General features: G+C 53.6%; 1 protein-coding gene across 1 annotated transcript in view; it reads left to right on the forward strand.

Moving 5' to 3' along the window:
• The window catches only part of DCTN1 (dynactin subunit 1), a 77,887-nt gene that overhangs the window by 43,231 nt on the left and 20,941 nt on the right, over positions 1 to 13,715 (forward strand). The window contains 6 exon segments of the mRNA XM_080373328.1: positions 1,146 to 1,163; positions 5,905 to 5,925; positions 9,286 to 9,315; positions 9,317 to 9,474; positions 11,332 to 11,365; positions 12,851 to 13,048. Coding sequence (XP_080229454.1) covers positions 1,146 to 1,163; positions 5,905 to 5,925; positions 9,286 to 9,315; positions 9,317 to 9,474; positions 11,332 to 11,365; positions 12,851 to 13,048 — 459 coding nt within the window.

The raw sequence follows: 13,715 nt of genomic DNA on the forward strand, positions 1-13,715 counted from the left end.
CTGGTACCCGAGGGGCCAGGATCTCCAGCGTGCAGTGGGGTCAGGGCACTGAGACTCGTGAAGGGTTCGCAGTGAGATCTTGCTCTGAGTGTAGCCAGTTGCTCTGGCATTTAGACCCCTGTGCCACAGCTGTGGTGGGGCGCTGGGCCTGGGACAGCAGGGGTGCCAGCAGGAGTTCAGGGTTTGTGCTGGGCAGCCGTAGCAGGGTTCAGACGCGGCCATCCTGCTGACTGGCCGATGGCCATGCCGGGTGCTGGCACTCGAGGGCAGGGGCATTTTTAGGGCAGGGGTTCTCTGAGGCCGTTCCCGCCGTGGGGTTTTCGCTGGCATCCTTGGCTTTGCAGGGTGCACTGAGCTCCTCAAAAATAAGTCCCCTGGTTGGCAGGAGGCGTGTGGCCGGGGCCAAGCTGGGTGGCTGCAAGGGTGGGAGTCGGGCTGGGTGTTGAATGGCAGCGCTGCAAGATGGACGCAGCTCCACACGGACATCTGTCTGTCTGTCCAGGCTCGGCTCTGTCCATCTGTCCGGGCTCAGGGGATTTGCTGCCTGCTGGGCCGGCGTGGCTGCGGCGGCGCATAGGCACGGGGCGGGCTGTCTGCGGGCAGGGGAGGTTCGTGGGGTGCTGTGTGGATGCCGAGCGCAGGGATGGAGATGGCTGGACCAGCGGGTGAGGCGGCCGAGCCGGGGTGTTGCTAAGCTACTGAGGACCCCTTGCCCAGGAGGAGCATCACCCGCTGCCGCCGGCTCGGTGCAGCATCCGCGGCGCGGGGAGGAGAGACCCACCGGCGGTGATGTAATGAGCCACCGGGGCGGTGGTTGGAGGCACCGGCGGAGAGAGGACGAACGGCCGCGGCTCCGGCGGCTGGCATGGGCCCCCGCGGCCCCGGCGCATCGCAGCCCCGCTGAGCAGCCGCGTCCATAGCAGCTGGCGCTTCGGGAGAGGCATTTGCTGGATTATCAGGGCGGATGGCGAGCGGATAGAGGGAAGCTGCAGCCATTTGCAAGCGCTGCCAGGCAGCCCATACTCCCGAGACAGAGCCGCCGAGAGCCGCATTGTTGTGACCGAGTGTGCTAACAGTCTCTCTCTGCCTCCCTGTTTCCCTTTCTCTCTCTCTCTCCGTCTGTCTTTTCTGCAATGATGAGGCAGGCCCCAGCGACACGGAAGGTACAGTCTGCTGCTGTATCCACACCGTCATTGCTAACGCTGCTTCTGAACGTTCCTTGTTTTGCTCTATTTTTTTTCTGGGTTGTTTTTTTTTCCCTTTCCTTTTTTGTATGTTAATGCTGCTGAGCTTTAATTGTGAGTTTGACTCTGTTTCAGGTGCCTGTGGACAGACAGGGTGGGGGGAGGTTGGTGAATGAGAAAGCAGCTTTGTTTAATGTCTCGCTTTTCCTTTCAAGTTTCCGTTCAAGTAATTTCTCCATTTCACCTGTCTGTGCCTGTGTTGCATGCAGCATCTCTGCAGCTCGGCTGGAGCACGGACTCCGGCGGCTTCCCTGCTGCCGGAGGGTGCTGGTGCTTGGCTTGTGGAAGTTGCATGTTAATAATAACATTTTTCCTACCTTAGCGACGCAGGCTGTGCCGTTCAGGTCTGCTTTTAACATTTCCAAAGGTTGCTCCTGTCTGGATTCCCTGTCAAGCTGACGTTTCTGCAGGTTACAGCATGGACTCTGGTTTGTGCTCTGGTAGTGTCCTATATGTTTATTTTTAGCATAACCAGGATATCACTGTTCAGCTTGGAGAGAAATCCTGAGAATTTTTGCTTGATCCCAAAGAAGAAGTTAAAATAAAAATAACCGAAGGCACAAATGTGTAACTTCACCAGCCATGCTGTGTCAGCGAGAAGACTTTGCCGTTTAATTAATGTTACAGTAAACGCTCTTGATTTATGGCTGTGGTTGGTTGAGCTGACCAAATGCAGTGAAATACTTTGTTACGCGGTGATTACTTTAGGAGCTCTTGTTTAATCCACTTCCAAATGAAAAGTTTTACAAATGCTGATTTTCCTCTGCCTCCAGCGGAAGGGTGGAGCGGAGGGTCCAGCCCAGCGCTCCACACCCTGTCTGGCAGGCAGTTTTACAAATCTGACAGCTGCTTAATTTAATCCTGCTTTTCCTGTCGTTTCTTCCCCTCACACACACATGCCCATTCGGGATCGTGCCTGTGAGAGAGTGCATGTGTAAGGTGTTGCTGTTGTTTAAAATACAGAATTTCTGGTAGCGTATGCCCAGCAGTAACACAGGTAATGTCACCCTGGGAAAAGCAGCCCGAGGGAGCTTGTCCTCCAGCTGGCGGAGTGCTGTGGGGGCAGCGACAGCATGGATGCCAACAGGTTCTGTCTGGAGAAGACTTGGTTCCTCTGAGAGGCTGAGTTCCCTGATGGTGAGCTTGATGGTGTCCTGCCCGCTTGGGTGGGCAGCGCTGACCTTTGCTTGGTTAATGCCCAGCATCGACTCTGGCAGCTGCCAGCCATGCTCAGAAGCTGCATGCTGGGCCCCTCCACCCGCTGCTGGAAACCCTCGTGGAAACTCTGTGGGAATTCTCTGCAGGAGCAGTTGCAGTCTGAAAAGTTCTGCTTTTCTGTGCCAGAAGCCCTCAAACTTTGTCCAGCAGAAGCATTTAGTAACACAGTACCAGTCCTGCCTGGTGTAAGGTGACGTTGATACAAGTGTGCTCGTCCGTACTCATGGCAGTGCCAACGTTCAGTGCTTCCTCCTGGGTCTGGGTTGGGACTCCTGCGCTCAGAGTGGAACCGAGTTGGGAGGGACCTGCAGGACCTGCCATCTGCAGCCCCATGTTCAAGACGGGTGATGCCAGCTCTGGGGCAGGCAATTGTTGGTAGCCAGGAGGAGTTTTACCAGAGTTCCTGCTGCTAGAAGCAAAGTTTGTATCCGAGTGCATCTGTTTGGAGCCTCAGATGCTCTCCTCACTCCTGAGTGCAGGACATGCCAAGGGAACAAAGGTTGTATAATGTCATCAAATATTTATGCAGCAGCATTATGCAGCAGAGTTCAGAACCGCCAAATGAAATATTAATAACCACAGCTGCGTTGTGTGGAGCATCCTGGGATCCAGGAGAGCCCAAAGTTTTTGTATTAAGCAACTACGTAGTCTGGAGTCTGGTGGACGTTCGAGCATCTGCTGGCAGCTCCCAAGCCAGGCTCCTGGATGCTCCAGGAGCCGTGACAAGCTCTGTGGTGGAGCCCTGCTGCCTCCTTCCCACACACCGTCTCCTCGCCAGCTGGATGCCGTACTGGAAGAGGGAGAAGTAGTGTCCCAGTCCAGCTGCCTTTCTGCCAGCCACTTGCAAGTGCTTTGTAGAGCACCCGGGTGAATTGCTGACATGAGGCGTGCAGTGCGAAGAGCGGGATGGAGAGAAGGGACGGCCAGCGCAGCAGGGAGCCCGGTCACCCTCCAGCTCTGCCAGAGTGCAGCAGAGCATCTCCCAACTCCCGCCTTGCCACAGAGCTGCTCATCCAGGGATCTTGGAGCTGATGCTTCAGCTTTTTATAGTCTTCACATGGTGTTACGTGGAGGGGGACTGAAATGGCCTTACACCTTATGCCACAGCAGGCATGGACCCAGGATTACTCTCTCTCACTTAGTGTGGCTAGCTTTTAGAGAAGCTCACCACGAGGTTTCTCCCTTTTTTGATACGGCTTGTTTCGGGGAAGATGTTTGGCCTCTCCGCAGCCTGTTGCCCAGCTAGGGAAGGGTTCAGCGGTTGCTTGTTGAGTGTTTCCCCCAATGTCTGGCTGCCACAGCGGGCAGCACTAAGCTGTATTTCAAACACAGAGGCTTTGTTGCTGGTGCAAAACTCCCCAGTCCTTGGCTGCTCGTGTCTGCCCGGCACTGGGCTGCTTTCAGAGCTGACTGTGCAGAGCAAGCAGCAAGATGGCAGGGAGCACCGTGCCTGGCAGTGGGGGCTCTCTTGAGTTCCCCTGCTCCGTGTTGCATTGGAGCCACGTGGAGGCTTGGCTTGGTGAGGAGTGGAAACATCTCCCTGCGCCTGGCTAGCAGATTCCCTGAGGGAGGGTTTTTTCAGAGCATTTTTCAGATTTTTGGTGCCACTGAATACAATCTTTGTTTAGTAGGACTTTTGGGAAAGATGCTAAAATACTCCTAAAGAGCTTATACCAACCACTGCTCCTAAGTCAGCCCTGTATTTACCTGCAGGGTTTAAGTTTTTACCATTGTAATTACATTTTCCTGGCAAATTGTGCCAAGATGATGATGTTATGGAAAATGGTTGTCTTCCCTCAGTATTGAAATGGGCCTCCTGTTGAGTGCAGCCTTGTAGAAAAGGCTGGAAATCAGTGAAATAGGATTTAGCCTAAGTAATGCTATAGATAATCAGCTGTTTAGAAGTGATAACCTATCCAGTTCTAATCTGTATTTTTTTTTTTTTTTTTAAAAGTAGCTGTAAGGCCTCTCAACTGATTTATCAAGGCCTTGGGTGGGAATACGACCATTGGTGCTGAATGTCAGAGAAAAGCTGCGGTGTGCGTGCGATGCTGCACCAGCCTGAGCTGGGTCTGCCTTTGGGTCACAGGGGCCGAGCGCTCGCTGATGGGCTTTGTACACCCAAATGTCTTGCTCATGACTGCATCTGTGGGTAGCATCATACGGCAGCGCTTCTATTGATCTTTTCTGTTCTTGGTTACTTTAAGCTGTGGATTAGGTAATAGACTGAAAAATGAAGCAGAATGTGGAAAGCTTTAAAACATGTTCTGCTGTTTTAAAGCTGCAGCTGGAGAGCAGATGTCCCTGCCAGCGGCTCCCTCTGCCTGGTCCGATAGCTTCCAGCGCCCAGGGGCTCCATGCCTGCCCCAGAGTTGCCTGGCCAGCTTCCCCTGCGGCCAGCTGGCTGGCGAGCACACCCAGCCTCACGGGCACCTGTTGTTATATTGCTTATGGTTGGATTCTTTGTTAGGAAAAATATTTATTGACTGCTGCAATAAGTGCGCAGCAGGGATGTGCCTGATAGACAGTGTGGCCTCCCCACCTTGTGATATGCGAGTGCTGAGCTGATGACAGTTGTGTTCCTGCTATGTTGCATGTGCCAAGGGTGGGTGTATGTAGGGGGGTGGAGGGTCCTGCCTTGAAGTCAGTGGATGCATTTGTTTCCAGAAATGAAAAGAAAATGTGGAAGTGTTTGAGAATTAGCTCCGTATTGTCCCCACGAGTTTTATGACTAAAGAGAAATAGAGCCCAGGGGCTCCAGCATCTCAGTGTGCAGCTGTTTTGGTGGTGCTCTAGTGCCTTTGGAAAACCAAAGGGGTGAGGGGAGGGGAAAAAAAATATTTTAGTAATAAAGCCCCTTCAATCTCATGCTCAAGTGACCTCTCGGAAAGGCATGTTGAGTTAAATCCACTCCATGTCAGCAGAGCCTGGTGAGCCCTGAGCAGCTCTACGGTAAGGTGGCAGCAGTGTCCAGGCTGACCTGGGGCAGCACAGACTTTGCCTTTGAAGCTAAAGGTCTCTTAGAGGTAAAAGGGGCATCTGCTGGGGTCAGGGGCTGGCCCCAGGTGGGGGATTCAGGGCATCAGCCTTCTCCCTAGCTTGATGGTCCTGCCCCTTGCTAAAGGGGGAGAAGCGGGGCTGGAGCTCGATGAGCAATCTGTGGTCTAGGGGAGAGAACCTGGCCAGGAGGCTGAGCTGCTGCTGGGCTCTGTTCCTCTGTCTCCTCAGGAGCTCTGCTAGCAGGGTTCCACCTCGAGCTGCCCTGGGAGTGTGGGTTAATGAGCTCATACACCTGATGCCATGCACACTAATTGCCATCATGTCTTTTGTTTCCTTTATCTTGTTCTCTGCTGCATCTGCTGCTGCGGTCTGTATCTCTGCTCCTGTCTGTCCCTGTATGAATGTCTCTCCTCCTCTGCCTTCTGCTCCCGTTGCTCTCCAGACCAGCGCCCGGCGGCCCAAGGTGAGCAGCTGCGGTTGGGGGGGACTGAGCATCCCCTCCACCTTAAATGCAAACACATTGAGTGCTAACCCCAAAGTGCGTTTTCTCTTGTCCTTCCATCCCATCATGCAGAGCCCACAGGGGCTCACAGGAGTGATGTGCTCCTCTGGAGCGTGTCTAAATCACTGGGGATGACCTACCAGGGCAAAAATCTCTAGAAAAGCTTCATGCTCTTAGCCAGAGCTCATCTGACGGAGCGGAGCATGACAGCGGTGTAGCAATTCCCAGCCTGGCTGGCCAGCAGAGCACGCTGCTTGCTGTCTCTGTTGCTGTCAGTGCTTGCTTCTCACTGACTGCTGTTTCCTGGCTTATGTGGGGTGCTTTTCAGTGTTACCTGTTGGGGGAGAGAGGTGAGAGCCCAGAGGTGTCATCCAGGACTGTATTGATTCCAGCACAGAGATCGCTCATGTTTGGATATCTGCCCCTAGCCTGCAGAACTTGCCATGCCAAGGGGCATGTGGTTGGAGGAAAGCAAACAAGGGAGATAAAGAAGAACTCTATAATAGCCAAGTTATGGTTTGTAAACGGTGAACAGTCTTTTTTCTTCTCTTCTACAAAGGTACGCTGCAGGGAGGGTTTTATTTTCACTGGCTTTACAACAAACTCAAACCAGGGCAGCAGTGAATTCATTCAGTCCCAGGGCAGCTGGGATCCTGGCTGCCAGGCATGTAGCTTTCCCCTCCGAAAATATCTTGTTAACTGTCATTTTGGCACTGTAGGGCCAGAGCCCAGGCTGAGGTAGGACTTCATGGGGGAAAGAAAAAGTGTGACAGAAGTATATGAGCACAATGCGAGCAGGAGAGTCCACCACTCCTGTAGCTTACGGTTTCCCCTGTGATGTCTGTTCCCCAAACGGTGGAGACATGGCAAGGCTTTTGCTGTGAGTCCGTCTGATGCATTTGCAGTGAGGCAGAGAAGTGAGCTCAAGGTAAGAGGCTTCTGCATACTGGTATGGATTTTAAGCCAGTTTCCAATCCTGACTGGGAGCTTACCCTTTACCAGGACAGGTCCTGGGAGCTCTCAGTGGATCACATACCACTGCCCTTGGTTTGAATGGCGTTCTTGTTCTCTGCAACCTGTGCTGGAGAGGAGTGGCGGGTGGATGTCCTGGGTGACCTCTTACTGCTTTGGCCTCTCATCTACGCTGGGCAGGAGCTGGATGGAGTTGAAGATATCCCTGCATGTGCATTGAGATTGGAGCTGTTGCCCATGTTGATCAGCTGTTCTGGCGCTCTGCAGCGCTGCCAGCTCTTCTCGAGCTGTTGCATCCTGTTCTGGTTGGGCTCACAGATGTGTGCACATCAGATGGAGTCAGCTAGCAGGCGGCTTTCTCTGGCAGCTTGGACCTTCCTGGCTTCCTGGGAATGGATTTTTCCATAGGAGCCATTAGTGCAGGTAACCCAGTAGCTGTGCACAGGGCTCTGGGAGATGCTATGCTGCGTTTTGGCCCTTTCTGAAGGAAGGTGCATCCCTTGGACCTTCCCTCTGGCCCTGACTGCCCAGGCCAAGTTGTGGGTCTCCAAAGGTTTCTAGCTCTTTGGAGGCGATAGGCAGTGGAACCGTACCAGGTGTGTCCCTGGCGATGCTGCTCTGTCCGCACAGAAGCTGAAGGCTCACTCTGTGAAGGGTTTTTAATCTCCAAAGCAGCAGGAACAAGAGCAATGTCCTTGTTTTTCCTGGAGATAGCGTGTGTGGCTTGGCGCCACAGAGACTGTTCCCAGCCTGAGGCTCACACCTTCCCTGGGGGAGCTGGGGATTGCACCTGGAAGGGGAAGGCTGAGCTGCCTGCCTGCCTGTGGTGTGTGTAACCTGTTGCAGTCGAGTTAGCTCAGGTTTGCCTAAAGTAAGCTAGGAGACAGCAGAAGGTCCAGCTACAGCGTGGCAAGTGAGCACCTGGTTTCTGCGTCCTGCTGCTGCTTTAGCAGGTGGGTGCAGCGGCGCAGATGCTGCAGCTGTCTCGGCTGCGCCCCATGCATGTGCCCAGCCAGCCTGGGGTGAGCCACACACCTCGCTAGCTGCGATGCACCGAAAAGGCACTCTCAAGGAGTAAAATAAAAAGTCAGGAAATGAATTTACGCAGCGTTAGATGCCACAGAGGTGACTGCTCCAGAAATACAGTGAGGAGAGCAGCACAGGTTTCTGAGGTTCCCTCAGACATCAGCTTCCTTTGGTCCCATCACCTGGGTGATGTGGCCAGCCTTCCTGCTGGGTTCCCAGCCAACAATTAACAGCCTCATCAGTGGTGACAAAGCAGCACTCTGCTACTCTGGTTCCTCCACACCTCACTGGTTTTCACTGGAATCTGGTGCACTCTTGCTGCTCTTTCATTTTCTTTTGGTGCTTCATCCCTGCAGCTGGTGTAGTTGCAGAGAGAAGGTGTTGGCTTGGGCGCCTGCCACAGTGTGTCCTCAGCAAGCTGCTGAGGCACTGGCACACGTGTACCACAGCACCTGACTCAGGCTTCTGCAAATGCTGAGCAGCAGATGTGTCCCATCATGTCTCCAGATGTGCAGGATGGACAGGGGCGAACCCCCCCCTCCTGTCTCGGTGTGCTCTGGAGTTCTGCTGTCTCATCCCCTGGAGCTGGAACACCAAAACCTCTGCCAGCACTGCCAAGGCCCCCCGTTAGTCCCTGCTCTGATCCCCTTTGGCATGCTCGCTGGATAGGCAGGGTCTGCCCTTGTGTCCCAGGACCTCAGGGTGTGAGCTGGCCTTGCTGCAAAGAGCAAGGAGAGGGTCTGTGTCTGCAACAGCAGCACAGATAGATACGCTAGCACAAGGCAATACATAAAATACAAAAAATACAAAAAACCCACCCAACCAAAAAATAAAACAGCGGTGCATTTGTAGGGAGAGGCAATCTTTTATTGCCCCCGCTACTGCAGGAGTGAAAAGAGGGACTCCTCCCGTGTCAGGCCTGAAGCAGGGCTTGTGTGCTCAGAAAAAGATCCATTTTGGGTTTTTTGACTATGTCAGTGGTGTAATAATATTTTACTTTCCCCTTCAACAACTGATTATCTGTGAATTTTGGCTGAGCCAGCGGTAGTGCCGGTCCTTGGCACACTGCAGGTCTGGGTACAGTGAGGGCATGGATGCACTCCAGCCAGCAGAGCTGTTTTGCTGTTGATGTCCCAGCTGTCACCATGCCCTGGGTTTCCTCAGTGCTGGAAATGTGGGTCTGGGAGACAGCGGCTGACCTGGCGGAACCATGCAGAGCTGAAGCAGTGTTGAAGAGTACAGGGAGATGGACTGGTCGTGGAAGTGTTGTCTGCCTTGAAATGTGGTGATCTGACTTTGTCCCTTGACCATGTTGTTTTGCAGCCCACCCGGACCCCCAGTTCTGCAGCATCCCAGTGGCACGGCAGGGCCCTCGGGCTCAGCCTCCGCCTCCGGCGGAGAGATGAGCAGCAGCGAGCCCAGCACACCTGCTCAGACGCCACTGGTGGCCCCGGTTATTCCAACTCCCTCCCTGACCTCTCCAGTGGCGCCTCCAGTTCCCTCGCCACTAAGGTAAGCTGTGGCCCAGGTAAGCTGTCGGCTCTGCCTGTGTGGAGGGTGGTAGCTCCTGAGGGGGAGGAGGGAGGAAAAGGGGAGCAACAGGTCCTGTGGTGGGTGCTGGTGGTCACTGTGCAGGGCTGGCACGACCACCCATACGGCTGTGCCGGGCTCAGGACCGCGCTCTGTGGGAGCAGAAGAGCAGCCGGGGGATGGAGGGGAGCATGCATGGCTTGGCGGGGAGTTGGCTAAGGGCTAACACGGAAGCAGATGCACCGAAGCTGGAAAGACGCTTCTGAAGGGGTGAATGCTGTAGCTTAACTCTCTTCCCCACGTACGTTCTCCCTTCCCGGGTCCCTACGGGATACACGTGGCATCAGAGCAGCTTGGCAAGTGAACGTGCTGGGGTCGAGGCTCTGAGACGGAGCTTGAACCTGCCCGTGAGGGGGAAGCTGGGCCCCGTTGGATCCAGAGCAGACCCTGAACTCTGTCCACTCCATTCACTGGTGCTGGGTGACCCGGAGCTGGGGAACCCTGCGGTGGCTGCATTTTGGGGATCCTCCTGCCTTGAGATACAGAGACCACTTAGACCCAAACTTGGGTGTTTCTAACAATTATATCAAGCAGAGTTATTCCATTTTTTATGTTTAAACTAGTTTTTCATTACTTCCGTCCTGCTTTGTATTAATTAGTTAAAATTGGAGCTTGTGAAAGATGTGGGGCATGAGGGCAGAGAATTAATAGCATGAAAAGACAAAAGAGATTGCTTGGAGGTTGTGTATTGAGGAAGAGGCTGGAAAAGCCACCTCCTGGTGGGAAGAAGGGATGTCCCCACTCCCCCGAGCTGCCGGTGAGGACTCTAGTAATGGGTTTGTGTAACGGGTGTAAAAAAGGTTCGTTTGATAGTGCTGGTGGCATCTGTGTGTCCAGGGCTGAGAAAGTAGCAGGGGAGAAATCTGTGTGGTTTTCCTATGCTGCTTGACATGGCATAGGATTTTTTTTCAAAACCTGTTCCTTAATGTCACCCAGCTTTGTGATGTTAAGCTTTAGTCCGGAGGCTGCTTTAACCCTGTGCTGCTGCCAGATGAGGGGACTTGCGTTCTCTTCTCCTGCCCTTGCTGGCAGCTGTGTGCCCAGGAGCTGCTGTGCTGGCGTCAGCCTTTCTCCCGCCACGGGAGCTAATCTGGCCAAAAAAGAGCCAGCAAATACAGGATCAGTTTTCCCCAGTGGGAGCACACCGGGGAAAACGTGGATGCTGCTGTGGGATCAAGTGGGCACTGGTGAAGAGCACAGGGCCATCTCTGGGGGTTGTCTGGGCTATGCCAGTTAAAGACGGAGTCGCCCTGCCCTTGACATGGGCTGCGTGTGAGGGAAGGCAGGACTGTGGAGTCCAGATAGCGGGGGGGTCCAGATAGCGGGGGGAGCCTGGGCTCTGTTGTACGGCACCCATGGTTATGCACAGACTTTTTAAAAGATGGGACCTCGCATGGAGCTGGGGTTTTCTTTAAATGGCACGGACATTAGGCTTTCCTCAAAGGTTGCTGTGAGGGGAATGGGGCAACCGATGTGAGTGGCAGCCCGGGACCTTCTGCCTGGTGTTAGGGAAGGGTCCTCACAGTGAGGGTGGTCAGACACCAGGATGGGTCTAAAGGGGCTGTGAGACCTCGTCCTTGGAGGCAGCCAGAGCTTGGCCAGACGAGGCCTGAGCAGCGTGATCCACTCAGCACAACTGAGTGGGGAGGTGGGGCAGAGACCTCCACTCACCTCTCCCAGCCTCAGTTATTCTTCTGTTCTGTAAAACACGAGTGTACTTCAGATGTATGGTTTGTGTTCAAGACAAGCCACTGACTGTATTCTCTGTCTCCAGCTCAGCTCGGCAGTGTCTCAGTGTCTCCATGAAGGCCAGGTGACCACGAGGCTCTGGTTTGATGAGTGTGCATGCAGAAATCGCCCCATCAGCTCCAAAACGGGGAGCCGAGGGTTTTGCCTCAACCTAACTCACTCTGCAGTAGCAGCTGGCGTGGGGCTGTGTGATACCTGTGTGACTCTGTGCTCCTTGAGTGTTTCCCATCCCACACAGGCAGCTCTCCTGTGACAGCATAGCTGTTCAAAAACACAGTGCCAACCTCACCTGGGTTTTAAGGCGAGCCAGGTGTGCCTTCTCCCTGTGAGCGCAAGAGGCTTGTGCCAGGGAACTGTGACAGCTGGGTGGGATGTGACCCCCCGAGGGCTGCGTTTGCATCTTGCGGGAAGTCTCAAGCCCGCGTCCCTTTTCCATGCCCTGGCTTTCATTTCAGCCCCCATTGGCTTTGGTCTCAAAATAACGCTGCAGGACCCAGCTGCAGCAGCGTGTCACTGTGCAGCCGCTTCTGGACCATTGCTACTGGTGTTAGTGTCCCCCTCGGGCTGTATCTTTTACTACAGGTAAAGGTGTCATGATGGAGCCCACCTAACACAGCCCAAATGTGCTTGGAGCAGAAGGGGGCAAATTCAGAGGGGTGCTGGTCAGCAGCCCGAGGCACCCACCTCTGTGTGTGTAACAGGATAGAAAAGCCTCGGGGAAGGTCAGGGGTGCACAGCAGAGACCATTTAAGGATTCGCTTTGCCCAAGCAGGAGGATTCCCGGCTTTAGGCTTGTACCCGGCTCGCCCTTGTAGAACTGCCTGGGGTCTGACATGCCACGGGTTACAACAGACACCGACCCCCAAGTGGGGAGCGTGGGGCAGACCCCCTGTACAAATGCCTGCCCTGCTCTGTGGGGTGGGGAAGGAAGGGGGGAGCAGCTCACCCGGAGCGCAGTGAGCTTGCAGCATGAATGTATGTGTGAGGTGCACCCTGCGTGCGTGTGCCGGCATTCTGAGTTACACGCTAGTAACTAAACCCACTGGCTGCTGGAAGTGTGTGCCATCTTGCACGTTGTTTTGATAGAACCGTTCTGTGAGATCTGGTTCTGTTTATGGGAGCGTGTTTCTTGCATGCCATCGCTCTACTCTGAGTAGGAGCAGAACAGTTACTGAAGGGTGAACTTGGATGAGCTAGCGGTGGAGGTTTTTTTATTTCTTTTTTTTTTTAAAGGATTTAGGCATCCGTAGATCCCCGTGAAGGCAAAAGCAAGGTGCTGAAGACCTTTTGCCAGCCAAAAAGTTTTTGTCTTTGTGTCAAGGAATATATATCACATGTTGTATGTGCAGTAAAAATCAGATTAAAATGACAGACGGACTCGGTAGCTACAAGCGTAGAGCGATGCGTTCTTCTAAAAGAGCTGCAGTAACGATGCCAAAATACAGGCTAGCTGATGGGTTGTGTTCTGTGTGTGTTAAATTAATGTATCTGGAGCTCTCTCCAAAGGATGTTGCTGCTCCTTTTGGTAATTCCTGGTTTGATCTTGTAGGAGGAGGAAAATTTACGCTCTCAAGTCAGGGACCTGGAGGAGAAATTGGAGACTCTGAAGATAAAGCGAAATGAAGACAAAGCAAAGCTTAAAGAGCTCGAGAAGTACAAGATCCAGCTGGAGCAGGTACAAGAATGGAAGAGCAAAATGCAAGAACAACAGGCTGATCTCCAGAAACGTTTAAAGGAGGCCAAAAAGGTGAGCATCCCTGAGCAGCGGGGCAGCTCCAGTCCTGGGGCGTGCATAGGGAGAGGGGATTCCAGGGCTATTTCACTTGCTGAAGATATCTGTGGGGTTTTTTATGAAATACCAGCTAGCTTTAAACTGCATGCTGTCCTGGCTCCTGTCTTCTGAGTACGTGCTGGGCCCTAAAACGGCCTGTGACCTCACATATCGCCGTTCTCTCCAATGTAAATATTGGTTTAGGTGTTGAGCTGCCAGCGCCAATCCCAGGTACAGTCAGAGCACCCTGCACATTTAATGCAGCATGCGAGCGTGGGTGCCGACTGCCGCTGGTCCATCGTGGCAGTAGCACACACAGCTTGTTCTGGAGCTGAAGCCACAGCTTTGTTCTCTGACCACTCTAGATATCAGAGCAGACAGAGCCTTTGGATGGACTTTGCACAGTCCTGCAAGGGTACCAGAGATGTTGTGCATCCCAGGATTTGCTTTTTGCTGCCTGCCTGTCCCCTCTGCCAGACAGCCTGGCCTTTGCAGCAGGAGAACTGACCTACCCCTGAGTGGATTCTGCTCTTAGTGCCAGTTTCAGCCCTGTGCAGAGTAAGAGAAGTTGATGTTACAGGTGGTTTCCTTTGATGGGGACGAAGAATATGGTAGTTAAGGAGCAAGTCACGCATCTCACCTT

The sequence above is a fragment of the Falco punctatus genome (genome assembly GCF_963210335.1).
Source record: "Falco punctatus genome assembly, chromosome: 1".
Classification (NCBI taxonomy): Eukaryota; Metazoa; Chordata; class Aves; order Falconiformes; family Falconidae; genus Falco; species Falco punctatus.